General features: G+C 42.3%; 2 protein-coding genes across 2 annotated transcripts in view; one reads left to right on the top strand and one right to left on the bottom strand.

Moving 5' to 3' along the window:
• Positions 1 to 5,373: 5,373 nt before the first annotated feature.
• Positions 5,374 to 20,324, bottom strand: CCT3 (chaperonin containing TCP1 subunit 3). Its single transcript, XM_030842074.2, has 14 exons — positions 20,168 to 20,324; positions 18,235 to 18,296; positions 17,466 to 17,516; positions 17,314 to 17,376; positions 16,522 to 16,618; positions 14,109 to 14,226; positions 11,739 to 11,925; positions 10,678 to 10,827; positions 9,778 to 9,910; positions 9,516 to 9,597; positions 7,840 to 8,020; positions 6,836 to 7,081; positions 6,429 to 6,560; positions 5,374 to 5,704 (listed from the first exon to the last, which is right to left on the bottom strand). The coding sequence occupies exons 1-14, from the start codon at positions 20,196 to 20,198 to the stop codon at positions 5,600 to 5,602; spliced, it is 1,638 nt and encodes a 545-aa protein (XP_030697934.2). The 5' UTR covers positions 20,199 to 20,324; the 3' UTR covers positions 5,374 to 5,599.
• Positions 20,197 to 26,306, top strand: part of TSACC (TSSK6 activating cochaperone) — a 23,716-nt gene continuing 17,606 nt past the window's right edge. The window contains exons 1-4 of the mRNA XM_060292520.1: positions 20,197 to 20,326; positions 20,479 to 20,616; positions 25,145 to 25,267; positions 26,205 to 26,246. Coding sequence (XP_060148503.1) covers positions 20,197 to 20,326; positions 20,479 to 20,616; positions 25,145 to 25,267; positions 26,205 to 26,246 — 433 coding nt within the window. The remainder of the gene's footprint in view (positions 20,327 to 20,478; positions 20,617 to 25,144; positions 25,268 to 26,204; positions 26,247 to 26,306) is intronic.

The raw sequence follows: 26,306 nt of genomic DNA, 5'->3' as shown, positions 1-26,306 counted from the left end.
GTAGTGAAAGCGCAGAGTCCTAACCACTGGATTGCCAGGGAATTCCCCTGGTAAGTATGTTTTTAAATCTCCTGTCTTCTTCTAGTACTCTTATATTTAAATCTTTCAGTCACCTGGAATTAATTTTGCTGTAATAAATGAAGAAAGGATCCAATTTAATTTTTTCCCCAAATGGCTACTCTAGGATAAACTAAAGTTTCCTTAAAAACTTTCATTTTTCTGGCCTTACTACCCAAAGCAATCTACAGATTTAATGCGATCCCTATCAAATTACCCATGACATTTTTCACAGAACTAGAACAAATAATCCTAAAATGTACATGGAAGCATAAAAGACCCAGAATTGCCAAAGCAATCCTTAGGAAAAAGAACAAAGTAGGAAGCATTGCCTTCCCAGACTTCGGACAATACTACAAAGCTATGGTAATCAAAACAGTGTGGTATTGGACTTCCCTGGTGGTCCAGTGGTTAAGACTCCATGCTTCCACTGCAGGGGGCGAGGGTTCAGTCCCTGGTTAGGGAACTAAGATCCCACAATCTGTGCAGTATGGCCAAAAAATTAAAAAAAAAAAAGATACCAGTGTGGTATTGGCACAAAAACAGATGGAACAGAATAGAGAGCCCAGAAATAAACCCGCACACCTATAGATAATTAATCTTTGACAAAGGAGGCAAGAACATACAATGGGGAAAACACAGTATCTTCAGCAAGTGGTGTTGGAAAAGTTATACAGCCACGTGTAAATCAATGAAGTTAGAACACACCCTCACACCATACTCAAAAAAAACTCAAAATGGCTTAAGGCTTAAATATAAGACATGACACCATAAAACTCCTAGAAGAGAACATAGGCAAAACATTCTCTGACATAAATTGTACCAATGTTTTCTTAGGTCAGTCTCCCAAGGCAACAGAAATAAAAGCAAAAATAAACAACTGGGACCTAATCAAACTTACAAGCTTCTGTACAAAGGAAACCATAAACAAAACGAAAAGACAACCTATGTACTGGGGGAAAATATCTGCAAATGATGCAACCAACAAGGGATTAATTTCCAAAATATACAAACAGCTCATACAACTCCATAACAAAAAAACAAACAACCCAATTGAAAAATGGGCAGAAGACCTAAATAGACATTTCTCCAAAGAAGACATACAGATGGCCAATAGGCATATGAAAAGATGCTCATCATCGCTAATTATTAAAGAAATGCAAATCAAAACTACAGTAAATCAACCATACTGCAATAAAAATTAATTATACATAAAGAAAAACCTACAATGAGGTACCACCTCACACCAGTCAGAATGGCCATCATTAAAAAGTTTACAAGGGCACTTTCCTGATGGTCCAGTGGTTAAGACTCCGTGCTTCCTCTGCAGGCAGCACAGGTTCGATCCCTGGTTGGGAAACTAAGATCCCGCATATCGCACAGTGTGGCTAGAAAAAAGAAAAAGAAAAAAAGTCTACAAATAATAAATTTTGGAGAGAGGGTGGAAAAAAGAGAACCCTCTTACACTGTTGGTGGGAACAGAAATTGGTGCAGCCACTATGGGAAACAGTATGGAGGTTCCTCAAAAAACTAAAAATAGAGTTGCCATGTGATCCAGCAATCCCACTACTGGACATACACCCAAACAAAACTATAATTTAAAAAGACACATGCACCCCCTATAGCAGCACTATTTACAATTGCCAAGACACACAATGGAATATTATCCATAAAAAAGAATGAAATAGTGCCACTTGCAGCAACATAGATGGACCTAGAGATTACCGTACTAAGCGAAGTAACTTAGAAAAAGACAAGGACCATATGATATCACTTACATGTGGAATCTAAAATACAACACAGGACTTCCCTGGCGGTCCAGTGGTTAAGAATCTGTGCTTCCACTGCAGGGGGCACGGGTTCGATCCCTGGTGAGGGAAATAAGATCCCGCATGCTGTGTGGTGTGGCCAAAAAAGAAAGAAAGAAAAAAACACAAATGAACATATCTACGGAACAGAAACAGACTCACAGACGTAGAGAACAGACTTGTGGTTGTTAGTAAGGGGTGGGGGTCGGGGAGGGAAGGATTGGGAGTTTGGGATTAGCATATGCATACTATCACATACAGAATGGATAAACAAGGTCCTACTGTATATAGCACAAGGAACTACATTCATTATCCTGTGATAAACCAGAATGGAAAAGAATACGAAAAACATGTCACTTTGCTGTACAACAGAAGCAGCCACATGGCACAGGGAGATCAGCTCGGTGCTTTGTGACCGCCTAGAGGGGTGGGACAGGGAGTGTGGGAGGGAGAAGAAAGAGGGAGGAGGTATGGGGATATATGTATATGTATAGCTGATTCACTTTGTTATAAAGCAGAAACTAACACACCATTGTAAAGCAATTATATTTCAATAAAGATGTTAAAAAAAATTTACAGAGAAGTTATAATGCCATGAGAAAATGCCTCTGACCCCAATGCTAAGTGAAACTAACAGATGAGAAAAATGTTCTATATGTGTTGAGCTTTTTCTGTTCCTTTTTTTTTTTTTTTAAGATGTTAGGGGTAGGAGTTTATTAATTAATTAATTTATTTTTGCTGTGTTGGGTCTGCGTTTCTGTGCGAGGGCTTTCTCTAGTTGCGGCAAGCGGGGGCCACTCTTCATCGCGGTGCACGGGCCTCTCAGTATCGCGGCCTCTCTTGTTGCGGAGCACAGGCTCCGGACGCGCAGGCTCAGTAGTTGTGGCTCACAGGCCCAGCTGCTCCGCGGCATGTGGGATCCTCCCGGACCAGGGCTCGAACCCGTGTCCCCTGCATTGGCAGGCAGACTCTCAACCGCTGCGCCACCAGGGAAGCCCCTGTTCCTATTTTTTTTTTGTTTTTCTTTTTCAATAAATAAAGTTTGCACAGAAATAAGACTGGAAGTAAAAATAACAAAATACTAACAGTGGTTGGATTCAGATAAAGGGGCTTTGGATTCTTTAGAAAATCATTTCTATTTTTCTGTATTTAATAAATATTCTTCTGGAACTTTAAAACAATCTTAAATCAACTATACTTCAATAAAACTTAAAAAAAGTCTTTTCACTTTTCTTGAGAAAAAAAGTACTTGTACCCTCTGAGGTTATCAACTCTGGACTTGACAAGCAAGGATATAAGCAAGAGTCTTGGCTGAGTTCAAAGGGTTTCAGTAAATAAGAATTCAAGTCTCCCCACCACCCCCAATACACCACTTTTGGGGGGCGGGGTGTGGAATAGGACTTACTTGAATCCAGGAATTTGCCAGGGAAGAACCATGACAAAGTCAAGGTGGCAGCAAAGTTGTGTTCATGGAATCATTTAGAGTTCACGCAGGCAACAAAGTGGCTTGGATAGCCTTTAATCACTGTTAAATTTAGCCTTTGAACAGCACAGAGGGGCTCTGAAAGCTAGACTGAAGAGTACAGATTGATCTAACATGCCAGGAGGAATTTTCATAGGTTCAGGAGACTTTTTAAGTCTTAAAAGAATAAAGAGGCACTGATGACAGGAGGGAAGACTACTATGTACAATTATCCAAGTGCTTAACCATTACAGCTGAAACCAGAATGGACCCAGAAAGGTGTTAAGGAACAAATGGGAGGCAATTCCTCCCTCCACAACTTCCAAGCACTACTTCTTCAAGATATTTTTATCTACTTGAGAATTAACTCATCTTTCTTTAAGGTCTTAAAGCTATAAGGGAATTAACACTGCAAGTAAAGACGCAGGGATTTCAGCAAAAGATAGGTAGGCTTATTTCAGAGCCTCTCATTGAAGAGAAAAAGCTGAAGACTTCATTTTTTTTTTTAATTTTATTTTTGGCCGCGTTGGGTCTTCGTTACTGTGAGGGCTTCCTCTAGTTGCAGCGAGCACGGGCTTCCCACTGCAGTGGCTTCTCTTATTGTGGAACACGGGTTCTAGGCACATGGGCTTCAGTGGTGTGGCACACGGGCTCAGCAGTTGTGGCTTGTGGCTCTAGAGCGCAGGCTCAGTAGTTGTGGCGCACGACCAGTGTCCCCTGCACTGGCAGGTGGACTCCTAACCACTGTGCCACCAGGTAAGTCCCAAGCTGAAGACTTTAGACTGGGTTAAGCAGGAAGCTGAATACTAGGCATGAACAGAGTCTCCAGAAGCCCTTTTCCACAGCACACCTCTGTTCAGGCAGCACAGCCGGCTGTGAATGCACTTATAGAGGCAGACTGCCTACACAGGAATTCTAGGTCTGCCATTTATCAGCTTTGGGACCCTTGGACAAGCTACTTTATGCTTTGGATTCCCCATCATAAAATGGGGTTATTACCTACCTTATAGGGTCCTTTTGAGAATATGCAAAGTGAACAGAACGTATCTATTATACAATAGGCAATGTGTGCTAGCTATTATTATTCTACCTAATATTCAGCTTAGTAACACTAAGTCCCGTGGTCAGGGAGGAGACACAGTCTGATTGCATGAGTCATGAGGACAAAGGGGACAGTGGAAGGCCCAGAGGAAGGACTCCAAAGAAATCAAAGGCTAGCCCCACCTAGCTTCCAGCATCTCAGGGCCACCACATTTTTTTTTTTGTCTTGATAAAAACAAAGCACAAAATGGGACTTACATCTTTTGTTTCTGCTTACAGGGAAAGCAGAGGTCCTACTGTGACACAAGCATGCCAGGAAAATAAGCCAGCAAGCCAAAATAGACTGGAATCAAGAACACCACTGGGGGCTTCCCTGGTGGCACAGTGGTTGAGAGTCCACCTGCCAATGCAGGGGACGCGGGTTTGCGCCCCGGTCCGGGAAGATCCCACATGCCGCGGAGCGGCTGGGCCCGTGAGCCATGGCCGCTGAGCCTGCGCGTCCGAAGCCTGTGCTCCGCAACAGGAGAGGCCACAACAGTGAGAGGCCCGCGTACCGCAAAAAAAACCCCAAAAAACAACAACACTGGGAGAGGGCAGAGAAAAAGAATTCTAGGTATGATAGGAAGGATTCTGAAAAGTTACAGGATACAGTACAGAAACAGATGCTCTGTGTCCTTTAGGATAAATGCCTGAGCCCTAGCATGTACTGGGTGTTGCTCTACGTACAACCACATACAAGGAACACCCGTGGTTTGGACAGGTTCTTCCTGTTCTTTGAGCGGTGAATGCAAGGTGGTACTTTTTTAAGCTTTACAATATCATGCTTTGAACTCCAAGAGCCTTCGCAACCAGCATCTACTGAGAAGTCTGAAGAATACCCTCTCAAGGAGGCAAAGATACTGAATGACCTCATTCCCATCTCTTCCCAGTAAGGTTTTTTGCCTCTTCCCTCCTTGCCAGGAGGCAGAGATATGACCCAAGGTTGAAAAACAAATAACCACCATCTCAAATGACTTAGATTTAATCATCGGAAGCAAACTAAATGGAAAGCTTACAATAGAGAAGAATTACATGTCAGTGCCTTTTGCAAACTGAGCTGGGACAGAAAGGGACTGGGGCTGCCCCTCAACCCAATCTCTTCCAAACAAAGACATCCACAGTGTCCCTGGCAGTCTGGCTCAGGGAAGGGGGAGACCGTTGGCTCTGTGCGTTGAGGTTGCCTTGCCACCGCTCACTCCTGGCCAGCATCAGGAGCCCCGCCTTGCTGGCTCTGGTCATCACCCTTTTTTTTGTGGCCTGATACGATGTCATCAATCCGCAGCAGTAGAACTGCCGTCTAGGAGAAAAACCACAGCCCCAAAGAGGTTAGCAAAGAAGGGAAGGACACTTGTTTTCTTTTAGACGTATCACCTAGCTCCTCCTATATAATTACCATTTTATCTGAAATCTACCCTTTCAGAGTCTTGAATGTAAAATGCAGTTCTCGGTCAGCAAGGGATGCAGCCTGTGCTACGTTACCTTGCCTTTTTTTTTTTTCCTTTTGGCCATGCTACACAGCTTGTGGGATTTTAGTTCCCCAACCAGAGATTGAACCCGGGCCCTCAGCAGTGACAGAACGGAATCCTAACCAATGGACTGCCAGGGAATTCCCCTTTTTTTTTTTAATTAAAAAAATTTATTTTTGGCTGCACCAGGTCTTAGTTGTGGCATGCGGGACCTTCTTAGTTGTGGCATGTGGACTTCTTAGTTGCAGCATGCAAACTTCTTAGTTGTAGCATGCGAACTCTTAGTTGCGGCATGCATGCGGGATCTAGTTTCCCGACCAGGGATCAAACCCGAGCCCCCTGCGTTGACAGCACGGAGTCTTACCCACTGGACCAGGGAAGTCCCCCTACCTTGCTTTTTAAATGAGCTAAATATAAGTAGGGGGATGGAATTCCTTGGGAGATCTTTTGGGGAATACTCTGCCTTCTATCCCCCCCTCCTCAAGACTGGACCAAACACAGTTTTCTGGTTATCTGGAAATTAACAGCACAGCATATGTCTTAAGAGTGCCTCACCTCCACTGCTGTCTTATACGTTTGCAGCTTTACAGCCAATGGTTCCCAGATGCCCAGTTCTTTCATGTCCACCAAAGTACCTGTCTCACCATTTACGCCCCAGGTCTCACAATTCTCCTGGGTGTGCTTGGCCTATAGTTGGAACAAGCATAAATAATTAAAGGGGAAAATACTAGGGACAAGTAAGCTGACAGAGACCATTACATAAAAATCAAATACACTGCACTGATAAGGTAGGGATAAGAGGAAATGGCAATGACAACAAACAAATCAAAAATTAAGAAAGAGAAGAGATTTTAAAGGAACAAGCTACCAGGAGAACCTGGAAAGACAGACATGAACTACCCTCTTAGGCCAAACACAGTTTTTCCTACCCCATCAAGAGAAGAGCATGGAAAGGAACTCACCCGAAGGGAGGTAAGTAGACGGATGGTGCTGGCCCCACAGTTTTGAATAAGGGTACGAGGGATGACCTCTAGGGCTTGGGCAACAGCCCGATATGGCCATTGTTCCACACCAGTCATGGTCTTGGATTTTTCTGTCAAGGCATGAGCCACAGCCATCTCAGAAGCCCCACCTCCAGGCACCAGCTGAGGGTCCAGGAGAACATTGCGGCACACCTGCATGGCATCCTGGAGGTTGCGTTCTACTTCCTTGGGAAAGCAAACAAAGAGTATAAAGCCAGAGCTTGACGACTCAAAGACAAATCAGAAGCACCAAAGGACTTCCTGACTGCCAAATTCGGTAAACCACCAAGGAGGGCAAACTAAGAAAGGTCCTTCAAACCTTTTGGGCAGGGCAGATGCTACTAACTCTGGAAAAACACATTAACTACAACTGCAACAAGGCCAGGGGGAATGTGGTATCACTCTGGGATGTTAGGCTTTTGTCCATTGTGCTTGACAGACCTATAACCTTACTCTGTCCTGTCTAGCTGTGTACTCTAGGAGGCTGCACAGTGTAGTGGAAACTCTCTGCTTACTAGCTATATGCCTTTGGTAAAATACTTAACCTCACTAAGGAAAAAAAAAGTAATATTTATAATTTCAACTTAAAAAACAAGGAAACAGTGGTTGCTAGTGGATGGGGAAACGATGAGCCATTGTTCAATGGGTATAGTGTCTCAATTTTTTGAGATTAAAAAAAGTTCTGAAGATCTGTTGCATGTGAATACACTTAAAACTGCTGTAACTGTAAACTTAAAAATTATTCAGATGATAAATTTTACATTAAAAAAATTTTAAACCATGATTAAAAATAAAAATATTTAAAAAATAAGAGAGAGATTTGTGGCTTCAGATGGTAATTAAATAATTATAAATGGGCAACTGGATAATTTTAGGCTCTCTGGGAAACTCTCAAGAAATGGAACGACCTAGATCATTCAGTCACACTTCCAAGGCTGACTCACCGAGAGAATCTCTTTGCTGGCCCCCCGTAGGAGAATGGTGCAGGCCTTGGGGTCTCGGCACTCAGTGATGAATGTAAAGTACTCATCTCCAATTTTCTTGATTTCCAACAGGCCTGCCCCTGTGCCAACATCTTCTTCTCTCAGTTCCTCTGGTCGGCTGACTATTCGGCCCCCACAGGCTCTATTGATTAGATGGGGAGAAGGGGGACAGGGAGAAGACCAGATGTTGTCAAATACTTTTACTCATCTTCCTGGTCCTTAGGGTCTGTGGTGGGGTGTAAGGGTTAAGGGCCAAAGTGGACTGCTAGCAACACTTCTACCTAACTCGAGACGTCTTGGTTGCCTGGTGAAATAGATTTCCAAATATATAGGTGAAGTTTCCTTAAAGTAATATAGCTTTGTAAGTGAAAGTGTGCATACCTAAGGCAACTACTGTAACGAGATACAACTTAATTCAAAGTATACTTAGTGGACCCTAAAATTGGGACAAATGAATTCTTATGCATATCTGACCAAGTGTATAACACATAATGGTCATTTCTAGATAGAACTCATCCTATAATGCCCAGTTAGATCTCAAGGCCAATAACCGGACTGTACTAAAGACAATGTAAAGGTCAAGCAAGAAATAAGGTGATTAGGTACATAAGTATATGTCTCACCCAGTTTTAATAAATATAGGGCTAATTTTTTTTTTCTTTTGCGGTACACGAGCCTCTCACTGTTGTGGCCTCTCCCGTTGCAGAGCACAGGCTCCGGACGCGCAGGCTCAGCGGCCATGGCTCACGGGCCCAGCCGCTCCGCGGCATGTGGGATCCTCCCGGACTGGGGCACGAACCCGTGTCCCCTGCATCGGCAGGTGGACTCTCAACCACTGCGCCACCAGGGAAGCCCATGTAGGGCCAACTTTTTATTTGTCACTTTTTCCCCACTCATGGGCATGTAGAGTCAACTATGTATATGTATGTATGCTGAGCCATTTCAGAGAAAGCGTTTTAAGTATAAAATTGGATTTGGATCTATGGCATATTATGTGATGTTAGGATAGACTTAGCTTTTAAAAAAAAATTACTCTTAAAAATAGATGGTATCTGAGCCTAGATATTTGTGCTGAAGTAGTGAGTGCAATCTAAGGTTGCATTAACAGCAGCTGAGGATCCAATCAAGGTAATTGTTGGATCTGCTATATTCTGAGCTAGTTAAAACAGACTAATCTGAAATGGATCCCTACACCAAGGTAGTGATCATAGATATCTAAGCATAAGCTGTTCACTACTGGTTAGGAGCAGCAGAGTCTCATGCAGCAGATAACTGTTACTCTAGATAGAGGACTTCTTCTTCTTCAAATACTTATTTACTTACTTGGCTGCACTGGGTCTTAGTTGCAGCATGCAAGAACTTTAGTTGTGGCACACGGGATCTAGTTCCCTGACCAGGGATCGAACCCAGGCCCCCCGCATTGGGAGTATGGAGTCCTAGCCACTAGACCACAGGAAGTCCCTAGACAGAGGGCTTCTGAAGAGGGCAGATGGCTAAACCCAGGTTATTTCCATCTGTAAATAATTTGGCTGGCTTTATCCTATGCTAAACTTTTTCAGGTAAAGATGACTACATTATGAAGCTACAAAATAAAAACACGTGGGAAGGAGAATCTTATTTTTACCTGGCCTACTCACCTAGCAATGCGATTATTGTCTGTCTTCCGGACTCTGCGGATGGCTGTGATATTGGCCCGCATGAGGTAGTGCTGAGCTAAATCTGCAAGAATAGAGGTGTCAAGCTGGAAACCAGAAACCCTGGGTTCTGAACAGGTTTTATCCTCCACGTACCCTAACCATCACATGTTAATTATGTTCAGTGTATGACAACATGCGAGGAAAAAAATCACCGACCCTCTTCTACCACAACAAGAGTCTGGAAAAATGAATGTAGTCCTACCCGAGATGCCCTTTTCTGTGATGACCACGTCTGGCTTCAGATGGATAATGTCCTCACAGAGCTGCTGAATGTACTCTTCTTCCATTTGGAGGATTCGGGTGAAGTCTTCCTCTCGTGTGATCTCAATGTCAGTCTATGTGGTGAAGAAAAGTCACTCTGAATTAAAAATTTTGGATTGGTGAAGCTCTTTAGGGTCATCCCACCTACCATACTCCCTCCATCCAGCACTCTCATGTATCCCAGAAAGCATGAGTTAGAATAAGCCAGGACCCAACACCTCATAAGCCACTTTAGCTCCAGCAGTCATCTAGTTTAACCCCATTTAATTACAAAGCAACTGGAATGCTAAGTCACAATGTAATTAGTGGAGTTTGGCTAAGGTCTCTAGCCACTTAGTTCAATGTTTCCTCTGACCTGTCAGTGTGCATGGTAACTCAGTGTCTTAATTCTTCCCACTAATAAATCGATTCTTGTTGCCAACCACTGTTTGATAAGCTTCAATTACTTTGTTTTATCCAAGGGTGATGGAGCCTTGTAAGCTTCCTGCCCTCTGGAAATTCTTTGGCACTTCAAAGCTCAATTAACTCCTACTCTATGTTCTACTGATGCATTATGAAAGGTGGCATGATAGTGTGGAATTGAAGCCGAACAGAGCTGGGTTCAAATTCTGATTTGGCCAATACCAGCTGTGTTCCTCAAGCCATTAACCTAACTTCTCTGAGGTGTAGATCCCTCATCTGTAAAATGGAAGTCAGTATCATCTGCTGTAAAGGGTAGTTGTTAAGAATCAGAGATTACTTGTAAAGGTCACAGAGTAAGCATGTAACAAACTTTTTAATTCCCTTGCCCATATTAACAGATTCTTACATCAAATTTAAGGAATAGGGCCAGGAACATTACCTGGCTTTCTCCTTTCTTGTATTCCAGAGAAGAATCCAGCAGCACAATGCGAGGGTTCTTAATATAGCGCCGCATCCGCGGATGGGTCACATCCTTGTTAATCATGACTCCACGTAACACACACGAGTCTTCAATGATGCCACCGGGTATCTGAGCAAAAGAACCACTTCAATCCACAACGAGGAGACAATTTCTCAACTCCCTGCCCAGACATTCATCTTTCCCAAATAACCACCATTTCAGATTTTTAAAGTATCTTTTTTCCATGAACCTCTAAAACAACTACAGTTGCAATCATATTTCTTTCTCTCTAGGAAGCACATCAATCTTAGCACATGATACACAATTTGAAGGTTGGCTGAGACAGAAATTCAGTGATTGACAGATTTAAAGGGGCACAGGGACTTCCCTGGTGGTCCAGTGGGTAAGACTCTGCACTCCCAATGCAGGGGGCCTGGGTTTGATCCCTGGTCAGGGAACTAGGTCCTGCATGCGGCAACTAAAAGATCCTTCATGCTGCAATGAGGATCCCGCGTGCTGCAACTAACACCTGGCGCAGCCGAATAGATGAATGGAGAATCACGCAATACTTCTTAAAAAGAAAAAAAAGGGTGCAGATCTCTACTTCCTGAAAGATATTTCCATGAATTTTAGACATAGGGCTCCATCTACTGGCCACAAGATATTAATGCTACTTTTAAATCTTAAATTAATAAAGATGGAGAAAGCATTCTGGGGCTTATTAGCGCTATGCTGTAGAGCTCTTGTTTATTTCCTGACCCAGTGGCTGATATGTACACAAATGCACAAATACAGACACAAAAATAAGCCTTTCTCTTGCCCCTGTAGACCCTGTGTAGGGACAGCAGTGAAGCTAACAGAATTATTTCAGATACCTCTTTGGCACCCTCTTTTTCAAGTTTTTTTTTTCCAGGTAGCAAATACTCTTCTTCCTGGTTCTAATAATAAAAATATCTTGCTCTGATTTAAACTTATTTCCTCCACAAGTGTCTCATTCTAGGAAATAATTTGTCTCCAAAGTACACACTCGAAGAGTTTACCTTTTCTACCCTTGCATATTTCTTGATGTCAATCTCCTTCCGACCATTCTCCTCCAACTGTACAGTTTTGACAGCATCCAGGGCAATGTTGCAAGCCAAAGAAGACCACCGACTGATTACTTTGGTAGTAATGGAGCTGTTGATGATGTTCAGCATCGCATCTCGGTTACTGGTGTCAACAGGGGTACTGGAGAAAAGAAAAACGAATAATATGCTCAGTGGGATCTTGGATGTTTATGGAAGTCCTCATCTGTATCTTGATGACTATAATAGTGGGCCAACAGGCAGAACAAGGGGAATCTGTTCCTTTGTAGGAAACAAAGTGTTATCAAGAAGTAACTTTGTCCACACTCTGCCTTTTAGCAAGATTATAATTAACCCATCCCTGAAAGGTGTCTCAAATCCCTGAGTAATCTGTTCTCATGTCTGACAACTCTCCACACTTAGAGTTTACAGTAAAATAATTTCTTTACCTTCTGCTCCAACCAAATAAACTCTATTACTTTCACAACTTGGGTCAAGACACATTTTATCTTTGAAACCTCATCCTGTAACTAGCAAATTCTGAGAGCTCCTCTTGAGAATCACCATCGGTCTGTGCTATCCATTTGGACAACTGATTCTATTTTACCTAGCATCATAATACATGGTGCGCCACAGTGTTTTTATGTGTTTAGTCTCCTCCAACGAGACTATAAATTTGTACATGGCAAGACTATCTAGTAAGAGACCTTGGATACCATCTTGTCCAAATTTTCACATACTGTTGAAATCCCTTTTATTAACACAGTGAGACACACAATAAGCAATCATTAAATAGTTGCTGAATTATGTATTTTAGGGAAAAAGCAATAGCTCCAAAAATATTATCTAAGATATACAAGCAGTTATTGCTTGATAAAAAAAAACATTAATGATTCAGCTCCAAATATTCAATAAATCCTTTGTGTACTCTATATTCTCACAAAGTTTACTTCATAAAAATGTTTTTTTTTGTTGTTGTTGTTTTTTTTTGTAGTACGCGGGCCTCTCACTGTTGTGGCCTCTCCCATTGTGGAGCACAGGCTCAGCGGCCACGGCTCACGGGCCTAGCCGCCCCGCGGCATGTGGGATCTTCCCAGACCGGGGTACGAATGCATGTCCCCTGCATCGGCAGGCGGACTCTCGACCACTGCGCCACCAGGGAAGCCCCATAAAAATGTTTTAAATCAAACACCTCCTTCTGTTAAGAGTGCTAGACAGATATTATCATATACTTTGTTTCTTAACAGCAGGAAGTACAATACAAAGCTCACCAAATTGCTAGGTGCTTGTGTACCCGACAACCTAAGGATACGAGTAGAAAATGATACGTTTTAATTAATTAATTAAAAATGAATTTATTTAATTGATTGATTTATTTTTGGCTGTGTTGGGTCTTCGTTGCTGCGTGTGGGCTTCCTCTACTTGTGGTGCACGGGCTTCTCATTGTGGTAGCTTCTCTTGTTGCGGAGCACAGGCTCTAGGCGCGCAGGCTTCTGTAGCTGTGGCTCGCGGGCTCTAGAGCGCAGGCTCAGTAGTTGTGGCTCATGGGCTTAGTTGCTCCACGGCATGTGGGACCTTCCCGGACCAGGGCTCGAACCTGTAACCCCTGCACTGGCAGGCGGATTCTTAACCACTGGGCCACCAGGTAAGTCCCAGGTTTTATTTTTTAAACAACCTTTTTAATCAGAAAAATTTTGCATTCTGTATCATGTTCTTACTTAACTGACATTTCCTCAAGTAGAAGTCACACATTCCTATATTCCTTTTACTACCTTATAGCACTCAGCAAACATAGACTAACAGCAAGCTCTGTGATACTAGAGAGGATTCAAATAGCATTTTCAGTACCAGTCCTTTTGATTTTAATGAAAACCCCTGGCTACCATCCTCCACAGTACTTTAGAGAGAGTACTGACTGAATTAGTTATAATCATACACGATGGTAGGGTATTTTAAGCCCTGAATAATTATCTAACTCCTTAACTTATTTCTCCCACTAGAATCTAAAACTTTGCAGAGTAGCTCTATTTTACTTACTACACATTTCCCATAGCAGTGCCTAACATGGAAACTAGCAGACTGCATATAACCAAAATATATTTTGAAGAATTAAACCTAGCTTCTTTTATTTGTCTGCTTTGCATGCTTTGCCATTTTCTAAAAACTTTTATTTCTCTTATCCTTCCCTTCATTTTGCTCCCCTCTTTGTTTCTCCTTCTCACAAAATAATACCAGGGTATAAACTACTGGTAATGTGCTCGGTCTTCCTTTACCATCTAAGAACAGATTAGTCTTCCAGGCCTCCCATAGTTGACACTACCCATTTCCGGTCCCCACCTCCAATACCTTATTTTCTTAAGGGTGCTGATCATATCGTCCAAAGCCCTGCGGTAAGCACTGATCACCACTGTTGGGTGCATCTGCTGCTCTAGGAAGTGCTCAGCCACAGATAACATCTCCCCTGCTGAAAAAAGATACATACACCATAACACTTTGAAAAGTACCTGGATATCAAGGCAACTTCATTATGCTTCTAAAAATACCTCTTTCAAAAAAAAGTAGGTTTTTCTAAAGTAGGTTTCCCCAAAAGTATGCAAATACTATTCCAAATTTTATACTTTGTACAAGCAAATTCGGAAAAAAAAATTCTCATCAGATATATTTTAAATGATCAAAGATTGATCCCAGGGTTGACTTATTCTTGTGATCTTACTAAATATTTGTTCCCAGTTTCCTAAACAAATGGTAAACATTTTCCCGAAGACTCTAAAATTGAAAGAAAAATAAAGGAAAATTGACTTGCTTATTATTTCAATACCTAGCATGTAGTCAAACTGCTGGAACTGAAAACAAACAAAACCCACAAAACTTTATATCTGCAAGAATACCCATAAAAATTTATAAAATTTACCCTCTGGAAGAGGGATTATTGGTAAAATGTCCCTTCCTTTTAAAAACTGTCCTTACTTTCTAATTCTAATTGACACACACACACACACACACACACACACAAAAGCTTGTTTCTAAAAAAAGTTTTAAAGAGGAAAAACGATTATTTTGGTCAAAAAAGGACCTTCTGCACAAAGGGCTTGTACTACCAGGTCCACTGACACTAATTTTTAAAATGTACACAAATGTGTAAAAGTTCACATGTATACTCTTTGGCATGTGCTCAAATGTTTGATTTCAATACTTTAGAATTCCTAAGTGACCATCATGTATATTAAAAGAAAGATAATCAAATATTTTGAAACATGCTCTAATAAGTTAACTTAGAAAAGACTATACCCTGTTAAAGAAGAATCAGAACAGTATCACAGAAGAAAGATATCTTCAGAAATGGCAGTTTTGGTTTTTTAAAAGCTACCTAAGTCTAAGAAACCTAGACTCATGGATACTTACTTAATATCTCCACGAGATTTAACTAAGATTACCAGCTAAAAAATTCTGCCTGATACCTAAAGCTCTTCTACCCAAATAAGTGAAAAAGCATATGGAGTCTTACCTACTTCTTCCATCCTCCAAGTTTCTCTTCAAAGTACAGAACTAGCCATATGTAATTAATTCTCAATCCACAAAAGAACTGGATCTAAAGATGTGATCAGTTGGTGGTGACTCAAGCAAATTTCCACCCAACTCACCATTCTCAAAATGCAATACAAAGGCATTTAAAAATTAATTTTTAAAAAGTTCATATAATAATAATTTTGTTAAGGATTCTATTTTTAGGCCTGTGGACCAACACTATAAATTGGCATCTCTTAATTAGAAAATAGTTTTTTTCTCAATTCCTAAAAACATATTGCTACAGATTTTCATTTTCTTAAATTAATTAATTTTTTAATTTTAATTTTTGGCTGTGCCACACGGCTTGTGGGATCTTAGTTCCCGGACCAGGGATCAAACCCACCCCCTTGGCAGTGAAAGCGTGGAGTTCTAACCACTGGACCACCGGGGAATTCCCATGTAACACATGTAAACAAGTGTCCTTTACGTGGTATATTTAGTGGCACGTTTTCCACATTTTTTGCACATTTTCTTGTTGATTTCACTGTTTAAAATGGCCTAAGTATCGTCCTAAAGTACTATCTAGTTTTCCTACATGCAAGAAAGCTGTAATGTGCCCTGTACAGACAATAACTTACTACATAAGATTTGTTCAGGCATAAGTTATAGTGCTACTGGGCATGAGTCCAGTGTTAATGAATCAACAATATATATTAAATAAGGTATCTTTAAAACAAACATAAAACGTATATATTTATGCACTGATAAATATGTGACTGGAGGCTTGAGGAACCTAACCCCATACTCCCCCCGGAGTGATGGTTTAGTATTCACTAATTCAGTGTTTGTGGTGACTTTATAGAATATAACTTATTGTGAGTAATGACAATGGACTGTATTTTATTCAACCAGATTTGCAAAGCTCATCCTACACCACGATGAACATTTTATGCTCAGCTGGAGAGAATACACAGAAAATTAGCAAAAAGTTCTTTAAACATTTATAATTAGTGGATTGGTAAAAATGTTCTTCTTAAAATATGACTCAGGGGACTTCTTTGGCAGTCTAGTGGTTAAGACTCCATGCTTCCACTGCAGGGGGTGTGGTGGATTCCATCTCTAGTCAGGGCACTAAGATCCCACATGCCACGCGTTGCGGCCAAAACAAAACAAAAATATCTGACATTATTTCTGGCAAAAATCTTAATGTTTCAATCTAATTTTCCTTATCAACCTTCCATTCTTTTCTTACCAAGAATAATTACAGATGTGGTCCCATCTCCAACCTCTTCATCCTGTGTCCGGCTAATTTCAATCATGGACTTGGCTGCTGGATGCTGTACTTGAATCTGAAAGAAAGACCTCTTAACCCATTCTGCTTGGTCCTAACTCTTGAGCTTCTTGCTTCCACACTGACTCCCTTTTATTGTTTTACCACAGCTTTAAAGATTAAAAGTGGCCCCTAAGAGATCTAAGTAAAACACCTTTCCAAGTCTCTCTTTTTGGGGAAAAATGCATTAGGACAACTTAACTACTGAAGTTTCTTGAGAACAGAACAGTATCTTTTAGCTTATTTATTGCGAACACCATTGTTGTGGTTGAATTGTGTCCTCTGAAAGAACATGTTGATGTCTCATCCCCTGAAAACTGTATTTGGAAATAGGGTCTTTGCAGATGTAACCAAGTTAAAATGAGGTCACAGGGGTAACCAGGGTACGTTCTAAACCCAACCACTGGTGCCCTTATGAGACACACAAGAAAATGCCATATGACAGAAGGGGAGTTTATAAGCCAAGGAATGTGGTCAAGCATCAGAAGCTATAAGAGGAAGGATTCTTCCCTAGAGCCTTCAGAAGGAGCATGGCACTGCTGACACCCTAAGTTTGGACCGCCAGCCTCCAGTCCATGTGAATAAATTTCTGTTGTTTCAAGTCACACAGTCTGTGGTAACTTGCTACAGCAGCCCAAAAAAGCTAATCATTATTTACATTATCTCTTTATGTATCCTTTATAAAATGTTAGAAAGCAAAACGAAAAGTCAAACCTCTCGAAGAATAGCATTGCCATCATTGGTCATCACGATGCCTCCCATTGGGTCCAAAAGCATCTAGGACAAAAGCAAAAGTTATATTTAAGTGTCCCAGAAAACAGAAAGGGAAAATCTGTAGTCGAAGTTTCAGTATGAGATAAGCCTACCTTCATCATAGACTTGGGTCCCAAACATGTTCGGATGATATCTGCAATAGTCTATGGAAAGAAAATACAAAACATGTAAGCACAAATCAGAAGATGGTGAGTGTGTTAGGGGAAGAGGCATGAGTAACCCACAGAGCCAGTGTTTTAACAAGGACACTTCCAAAGTAGGGTTGGCGACCACTTTAAATACAGCACGCCACATGGCTAGATTCTGTTCTTTGCTTTTTCCACTTTGGGAATGTTTTCTGGATGCAGAAATAAATAACTTTTCACAAGGAAAAAAAGAGACATGCCTTCCAGAGCTTCAGTTTCCCAGCAGTCCAGATAACTGAAGGTCCGTGTATTTGTATTTCTTTCCATGATAGTAGCCTCCACCCCACGCTAATTAGATCTAGGGCTTTTTCATTCTTTCATTCAAAAGATATTTACTGAATACCTACCTATCCAGGATCTACAATGAGTACTAGGAATACAAAAGGGAATTAATACAGTTCTTTCCTTCAACTAACTCAGTCTAGTATGGGAGACAAACACAAATAGAATATTATGAGACAACGTACAGCAATAGAATATGCACAAGTTAACATGAGAAGACCATTAGGCCTAGCTCAGAGAGGGAAGGCTTTCTTCTCCTTATCACCGAGAGGGAAATATCCTGAAGGAACGGAAGTCAACTTTTCCTCTGCCAAATTGCAAACAAATACAGAAATACTAGGGAAGGCAGCTACAGGCAAACTATTATAAACAACTTAAAAGATGTGCTACCTACCTTGGCAGCATTGATGTTTCCAGATTGAACTTTTCTTCCAGATTCACGCTTTGTGTTCTGGCCTAAAATATATAAAAACAAAAGGCAACAGCTCAGGACTGCCACACTGTATATAAGCTATTTATTCCCCGATCTTTGAAAATAAAAACACCCAGGTTTCATCATGTATATATGAATTAAAGCTTATCAACTTGTACTCTTTAAATATGTGCAGCTTATTGTATGTCAACTATACCTTGACAAACTGTTAAAAAGTAAACGTACATACTTATGGCTACTTACTTCTTTATTTACTTCAACCCCTGGTATATGAAGAAACAATCCATAAAGCTTCAATTTTGGAATCCTGGTCATCACTTTCCCTCTAGCCAAACATTCATGTATTTACAGCAAGAATTCATAACCTGAGATCTGCGATCCGTGAGATTCTCAAAGGGCTGGTGTCTCTAAAAGCATCGATCTCTCCTTTATGTAAAAAGGGAGTTTGGGAGTTCGTATTCTCCTACTTGGATATGGGGAATCATACTGACAGTCCTAGCATAATTACTGATAGTGCCCCCCCCCCGTGCTGTGGAATGAGAACACACACTCAAGTGTCTGGGTCTGCCAAGATAGTCACTTCATGCTTGGACATAACAAGAATGCCTCAGTTACCCATTTACCATTAGGAAGAGCTGACTACATATTTTATAAGGAGCCTAACTGGATAGAGCCACCAATGCCAGAGATTAACGTGGACCTCCAGAGGGCTGCACAATGCACCACTCAGTCACCCCAGGGCCCTCTCAATGGGAGACAAGCCAATGACTATAATTGAACCGAAGTAACGTCTCACTCCTCTCTCCAAATTATATTTTCCCTACAATTTGCTGTAAAATTTTCGATCCAGTCCCATCAAAACTAAACACAATTCTCAGGATTTCGATTCCTATTTCAGACAGTGATAACTAAAATCCTGCATGGACCTTTCTGATGGATTCATCAGAAAAAACAGGGTTTTTTTCTGGGTTAAGTGAATTCTTGTCTGAAAACAGTTATTTTCCAGGTATAGACAAAATAGATAAAATCTTGGAATAGCATTTCTCTACAAAGAAGATGGTGAGGGAGGGAAAATGGCTAGTCAGGCAGCTCAAATGCTCTTGCAAATAGGATACAAAAGTTACACAGGTTGGAATCATACCAAGGGAAGACAAGGGAAATGGGACTCATAAGTAAGGAAAGAAATCTGGGATGTTCCCGAAGGGTAAAGAGAACCAATCGAGGAATCTGGGAAAACTCAGCTGGTAAGTGGGAAAGATTACAACGGAGGGGACACTTGAGGGAATAATTACATCTAAGCCAGACCAGTGAGGGAAGCAGGGTTACTTCGTGAAAAGGGGTTGACTAACAGAAATTCAAGAGGATGGCTACCGAAGAGGAAGTGGCCAAGGATACCACTCACTGTTTTGACAGACCCTCTTTTAAACAGTTGTATCTCCTTATCTCATTTAAGCCTCACAATCCTATGAAGAAATACTGTTAACCCTAATAACAAAGATGGAGCCATTTTCAATCAAGCAGTTTGGCCGAGGCTACACCGTTACGAAGGGATGGGCCAAGATTATAAAGCTAGGCCAAACTAAAAAATCTTTATTCATTCAGCTACACACTGAAAATCGCTCAAGGAAGAGTGCAAGGGCGGGGGTTGGGGGTGAAGAACGGAACGCCGTTTCGTTCAACAGGCTCGGCGACAGGAAGGTCAGTTTGCATTTGCCAAGACAGGGGAATGGATTAAGAGAAGAGAGGAAAACGGGAGAAGGGGCTTCCAAAATTAACGACTGGAAGGCTCAGTGGCCGGACCTGAGCGGGACTGGGCTGAGGCAAGGCTGTAAAGTGCGGAAAAAGAAGGGTGGTGAAGAGGGAGGGTCCCTTCCCCGGCTTTCCCACAACTCACTAAGCACGAGTACCGGACGATGGCCCATCATGGCGGCGCGATGCAGAGCCGGGTACCCCGAGCTGGGGGAACCAGCAGAACCTTCTGGAGAGAGAGAACCAGCGAAGCCCAGAAAACGCTGCCTCCACAGGGCTCACACGCAAACCCGCTACTCTCCGGGTCGCCACCAATCACCGCACCCACCTCACTGACCGGCACGCACACAGACCAATTGACATTCTTAGACCCGCCCCCTACGTAAGAACGCAGGGAAAGCTAGATAGAGAGAGCACGATGACGGCAGTGAGAGGGCACAGGCGCTTGCGCAATAGGGTGGCCGCTCCCGGCCGCGTGCAGCGCGAACCTCCGCGCAAGCGCCAAGGCTGGGGCAGTTGGCCGACATGCCACTGCGCATGTGTACCAACTACAAGGGTTGGTGCTGGGGTTGAGGCTTTCGATTAACACCGCAGGTGAGGTCCTTAAACTCTTGCGTCTCAGCCCCTCTCGGGTTCCGAAGGTCAAGAAAAGCGTAACAGTTTCCACGCTTTAGTTCCAGCCTTAGCAACCGGGAGGGATGGAGGGGCGGGGCTTAAACCGGTGGTTGAGGGAAGACCCGGCCCGTGTGATGCGGGGTGAAATGGGAGTTGTAGTCCGATCGGACTGGGCTGGGCGGTTAACTATTCTTCCGGGCACGCTGGGAATTGTGGTTTATTGTCTCTGACTCGTTGCTGTGCGTGGACCTTCACCTTCTTAGGTAAATGTGTTCTGCTGAGGCTGTGAACGGTACTGGAGGGTGATGGCTTACTTTTTCCCCGAGTTATCCTATCTAAAACACTTTTTCAAGTGTTCCCTGTAGTGCTCTAAGATCTTTTTTCACCACGCCCATTCCCTCCTCTGCCCTCCTCATCTCCTCAGCTACCGGTGCGTTAGAGATGTTGGGAAGCCAGAGTTTTTAAATTACCTTACAAGACAGGAAAAGGACGGATATTACAGAAATTAAAACGAGGAGAGAACACAGAATATTTGCCCGTTCATAGGAGATTCTTAAGGTTTGAGCATGGTTACAGTACTATTTTGTCCGGGAAAAAAGGCTGCAGTGCTACCAGAAGCAGCTGTTTTCCAAACTAATGAAGGGGCTGTGAGACCAAGATCAATTCAAGAACAATTACTTATATTTGGCCATGAGATAGAACAGTACACCCTTTCACATTTTTTCCTCCCCAAATTGGAACAGCCTGAGCTGTGCTGGGGAGAACTTATGAAGTTGTTAATAGTAAAATAATAGCATGGGTTGTCAGTGGTCATATGATTCTTTCCCAGGCACCACACTTCAGATGGAGCAGCATTCTAGTCATCCTACTAACAGAAGAGGTGTGTCAGAGGCCCTGCTTCCTCTCCCTTAAAACCAGATCTCCTTGGGCTTCCCTGGTGGCGAAGTGGTTGAGAGTCCGCCTGCTGATGCAGGGGACACGGGTTCGCGTCCCGGTCCGGGAGGATCCCACATGCCGCGGAGCGGCTGGGCCCGTGAGCCATGGCTGCTGAGCCTGCGCGTCCGGAGCACAGGCTCCGCAACGGGAGAGGCCACAACAGTGAGAGGCCTGCGTACCACAAAAAAAACAAAAAATAAAACAAAAAAACCCAGACCTCCTTAATTGCTCAGCTTGTGGGAAAATGAAGCTAGTTGTATGTATGTTTTTTCCTATTACTTATTTAATTGGAAAGTATTTGTATTTGTTCTGCATTTCCCACTAAATGGAAACATTCCTGTATTCCCAGTGGCTAGAACTGGATCTGTTAAATAATAGATGCTCAATAATTTTTTAATATATTTTAATAAATTTTTAAATTTATTTTTGGCTACTTCGGGTTTTAATTGCTGTGGACAGGCTTTCTCTAGTTGGTGGTGAGCGGCGGCTGCTCTTCGTTGCCCTGTGTGGTCTTCTCATTGCGGTGGCTTCTCTTGTTGCAGAGCATGGCCTCTAGGCGTGCGGGCTTCAGTAGTTGTGGCTCACGGGCTCTAGAGCACAGGCTCAGTAGTTGTGGCGCACAGGCTTAGCTGCTCTGCAGCATGTGGGATCTTCCCAGACCAGGGCTTGAACCTGTGTCCCTTGCATTGGCAGGCAGATTCTTAACCACTGTGCCAACAGGAAAGTCCCAGATGCTCAATAATTGTATGTTGAATGAATATATTAATTATTCCTTTGTATCTCCTCTTAATACTTACAACAGAAGACATATTGTTGGCTAGAGTGAACAGATACTCAGACTGAGTGGGACAGTCCCACTTGGTGGCCAGGGAAGTGCCTGAGACCATCTGACTCCAGAGCCTATTCACTTAACTGTTAGGTGGGGTAGATTACTCTATCTGAGAGGCTTGCTCTCTCATAACTTGAACATAAATGAACTAGCTCTTCTCACAGATTATATTGTGCAGTGGTAAGGAGCATGACTGGAGTCTATAGGCCTGGATTTGATTCCGCCATTGGCACATACTCATTGTGGAATCTTGAGCAAATTTCCTAACTTAAGTTTTCTCAAAAAAAAATGCAGATAAAGCTACCTACTTCATAGGGCCATTATGAGAAATGTATAAGATAATGTATGTAAATCACTTTTTATTATTTTCTCTCTTCTGCTTCCTTTTGCTGCTCCCCAACCTCATCCTCTGTTATACATTGTCCAGTCAGAAATATGGTTCCTTTAGTATGGACTGTGTGTAACATACTCATCAAACCTTAGAATTCAGTAGAAAATGCATCCTCATACACCTAGGAAGGGCCCAAATTAGAAGTGCATTTGCATGGAAGTTCACAAATTTTTCAAATGGCGAGAAGAATCTTGAGGCCTGAGTTTCACCTTCTAGCTCCTTACCATGCTGAATGAGCCATCAAATGTGGTGATGACTCTGGAGCAGGAGTGAGGAGAAGATGGAAGACCTACGGTAGGGCTCAGAAAAATCCACAAACCCAGGGCAAAAACATGGATTTCCCTCACCAAGAGTAACTGATGGTGCTTGATCACTTAATGACTGTCTAAACGGCAATGCTGTCAGTTCCATGAGAATAGCAACCATGTCTGTTTAGCTCACTGTGATATCTTCAGTGGCTGATACATTGCAAGCACTTAACTGTCTCTTACATGTATGAGTGAATGAATTCAATTTTTTAATCCTTTTTTGATCTCATTATGATAGTGAATAATGGATTCCCCACTGTCTCAACCCCTTTAATTCTTTCATAGAACCAACTGTTCTGCCTTTCCATCCATTGCTCCTCTGTCTACTTTGCCACTTCCTTTTCATCTTCCAAACTCCCGAGGAGGAGTTCCCCAAAGGTCCAGTTTTCTCTCACAGTCTTTGACCTTGGAGAGCTAATGTATTTTTGCAGTTCCTTCATCACCTCTTTGTGACTGGCCTGGCAGTTTGACCTTTCACCTGAGCTCAGTGCCTTCTCTCTGGCAGTTTTTCTAGGCATTTCTATTTGGACTGTCTTGTCTCACCTCAGATCCAATATGTCCAAAATGTGATTTATGTTAATATGACATTACCCCAGCTCAGATTCCCTTGAGTGAGAAAGGAAATTCAGAGGCTTGTGCAGTTGGGAGGTTGCTGAGGTAGTCAGAGAGTAGGAAGAAGAGCTACCAGTAAGTACCACAGGGACTGGAACTGGGGATTCAGTGCCTGTAGCTATCTGCCCATCTCTCCATCTTTCTCCTGCACTCTCTCTTCTCTCTAGTCTCTTGCTTGTATCTGCTTCTCATAGCATGCTAGCCAAATTCAGTAGCTTTCATTGACCCCAAATTTACGTCTTCCCAGCATAGCAAATCAGAGGAAAGCAAGCTTTGACACAGAATCTATATATCAATGCCAAGGAATGACTGGCCCAATTTGCCTCATGTGCTTACCCCTTCAATCAGTCACACTTGCCAAGGGGGATAGGATACCATGATTGCCCTGTATTGGGTCACATGCCTATTCCCGTTGGAATATGGAGAGGGGTCTGATGTATGTATGACCTGGAATCTGGGGAAAGAGTAGTTTTCCAGAGCAAGGGTTGCCCAGTAGACAGAAATGACATATGTCTCCTATAGGACTCATGATTTTCTCCCTACAAATCAAATTTTCCTTCTAACGTAACTATTTTTGCCAAAGGTAATCTGTTTTCCCCTTTGAGAACTTCCATGTCCAACCCATTTTAATCCCAGTGGATTAATTAAAGTAGAAATTTTATCATATTTTCTAATCCTAAAAGGCTCAGTGACTTTCTGAGAAAGTCTCAGATTTGCTATTGGAAAGGGTCTTCCATGACCCATCCTGCTTTCCCACTCTCCACCCTCTAATTCTGGCCACTTTCTTAGGGCTCCTCATCCTTCTGGCCATATTCTTGCTTCCTTGCCTTTGCTCACGCCATCTTTTTTTTCTCCCACTTGAAATATCTTTTCCACTTATCCAAAGCTTCCTGTTTTCAAGGTCCAATAAATATCCTCCACCTGCCTGGAGTCTTCTCTGACTGTTGTACTCATATTGATATCTTACCCCATTTCAAAAACATTCATTTTTACATTTAATCACATCTTAGTGTAACTAAAAGATAAAAGGACTTACTTTCACCCAAGACTGTCAGACTCATTGTTTATGTCCTGTGTTTTTATATCACCATTTCACCAGTGTCTGATTCGTCTCCCTAAGTAGGTATTAAACACCTAAGAAACCATATCTTAGATGTCTTATGTATGCCCTAACATTTAGCACAGTAGTCAGCATGTAGCACAGATCAATAAGAACTTGCAGAATATAAGCAAATTAGATTTTAGCTTATCCCAACCCTGCTTGGTTTTCCTCAGTCCCATTATGGTTTCTCTTTTGTCTTATATAACTTTCTTTGAAGGTATTCAGGCCAAGGTCTCAGCACCTGAATGCATAGACCAGGCACAGGGATCTAATTAGGCTGTCCCTTGTCGGAATGAACTCTGACTTAGTTGCCTCTGATTTTGTTCCAGCCAAAGAGGAAGGTAATGCTGTGCCTCTTTGTCGAGCCAAACCCACCCCCAGCTTTATTAACCTTCAAGCAAGTTCCCCACCAGCCACTTGCCTGAAAATCCCGGCAACAAAGCTGTCCTCAGGTAAGGAAGGATGCAGGGTGGATTTCCCAAATGGACTCCGCAGGGGGAAAGGTTGTATGGAGGAGGTGGCTGGAGCTGGCTGAAAATTTTATTGCTTGCTAGTAATGTTAGTTGAAAAGTGGCCAGGGAAGGAAATAGTAACAGTTAGCTCAGTTTCTTTGCATTTCAGTTATTCATCCTCCCATGGCGACATCAGTGGGTATTTAGCATACCTGTGGGAAGCCACACAGCACACTAGACAGTCATGACTCCTGTTTCTGAGGACCTCAGAGTTTAACAAAGAAGTCAAGACCAATAAATACACAAACAATGGATAAATAACTACCAAGGTTAACTAAGAGCTGGATGTGTATAATGTAGTTGAAAACATTAGAAAAAGAATTGATTTCAGCAAGACTGGTGAAAGTTAGACAACAGGAAGAACTTTGGGTCACTGCTGATGACCTTACTATGTCAGGTAAGAAGAATGCTGAGGCATCCCCTGAGCTCTTGAAAGGGAAGTTAGGCCTCACTCTCAGACCATTTCATTCACTCATCAAATATTTGTTGAACACTTATGTGCCAGGTACTTACTCTTCTAGGTGCTGGGGACACAACAGTGAACAAATCAGACAAAAATCTGTGCCTTCCTGGAGCCTACATTCTAGAAGAGGGAATTAGCCAACAATTATGTAACTAATTATGAAATATGCCAAATAATCATAAGTACTAAGGGAAAAATAAAGCAAGAGAGTGGGTAAAAAGTTCCAGTGGATTGGTTTCAAATAGGGTAGCCCGATAGGCTTCATGGAGAAGGTGACAGCTGAGCACAGCTGCATCTGGGTTGAGTTGTGCCCAAAAAGATTAGAGCAGTCATCTTATTAGAGCCCTTCCCACCTCAGTACAATTATAAAATCTCTCTTTTGTCTCCTTTGCACCTCCATTGCTCTTCCTTCAGGAACTGACCACAAGCCCAAGGAATGCCTAGGACTCCTAGAATGTATGTATGCCAGTCTCCAGCTTGAGACCAGCTTTCCCTGGGGAATTATTCTGGTAACAA

The sequence above is a fragment of the Globicephala melas genome, chromosome 1 (genome assembly GCF_963455315.2).
Source record: "Globicephala melas chromosome 1, mGloMel1.2, whole genome shotgun sequence".
NCBI classification, from domain to species: domain Eukaryota; kingdom Metazoa; phylum Chordata; class Mammalia; order Artiodactyla; family Delphinidae; genus Globicephala; species Globicephala melas.
The sequence above is the reverse complement of the archived record's forward strand: the minus strand, read 5'-3'. Positions and strand labels throughout refer to the sequence as shown.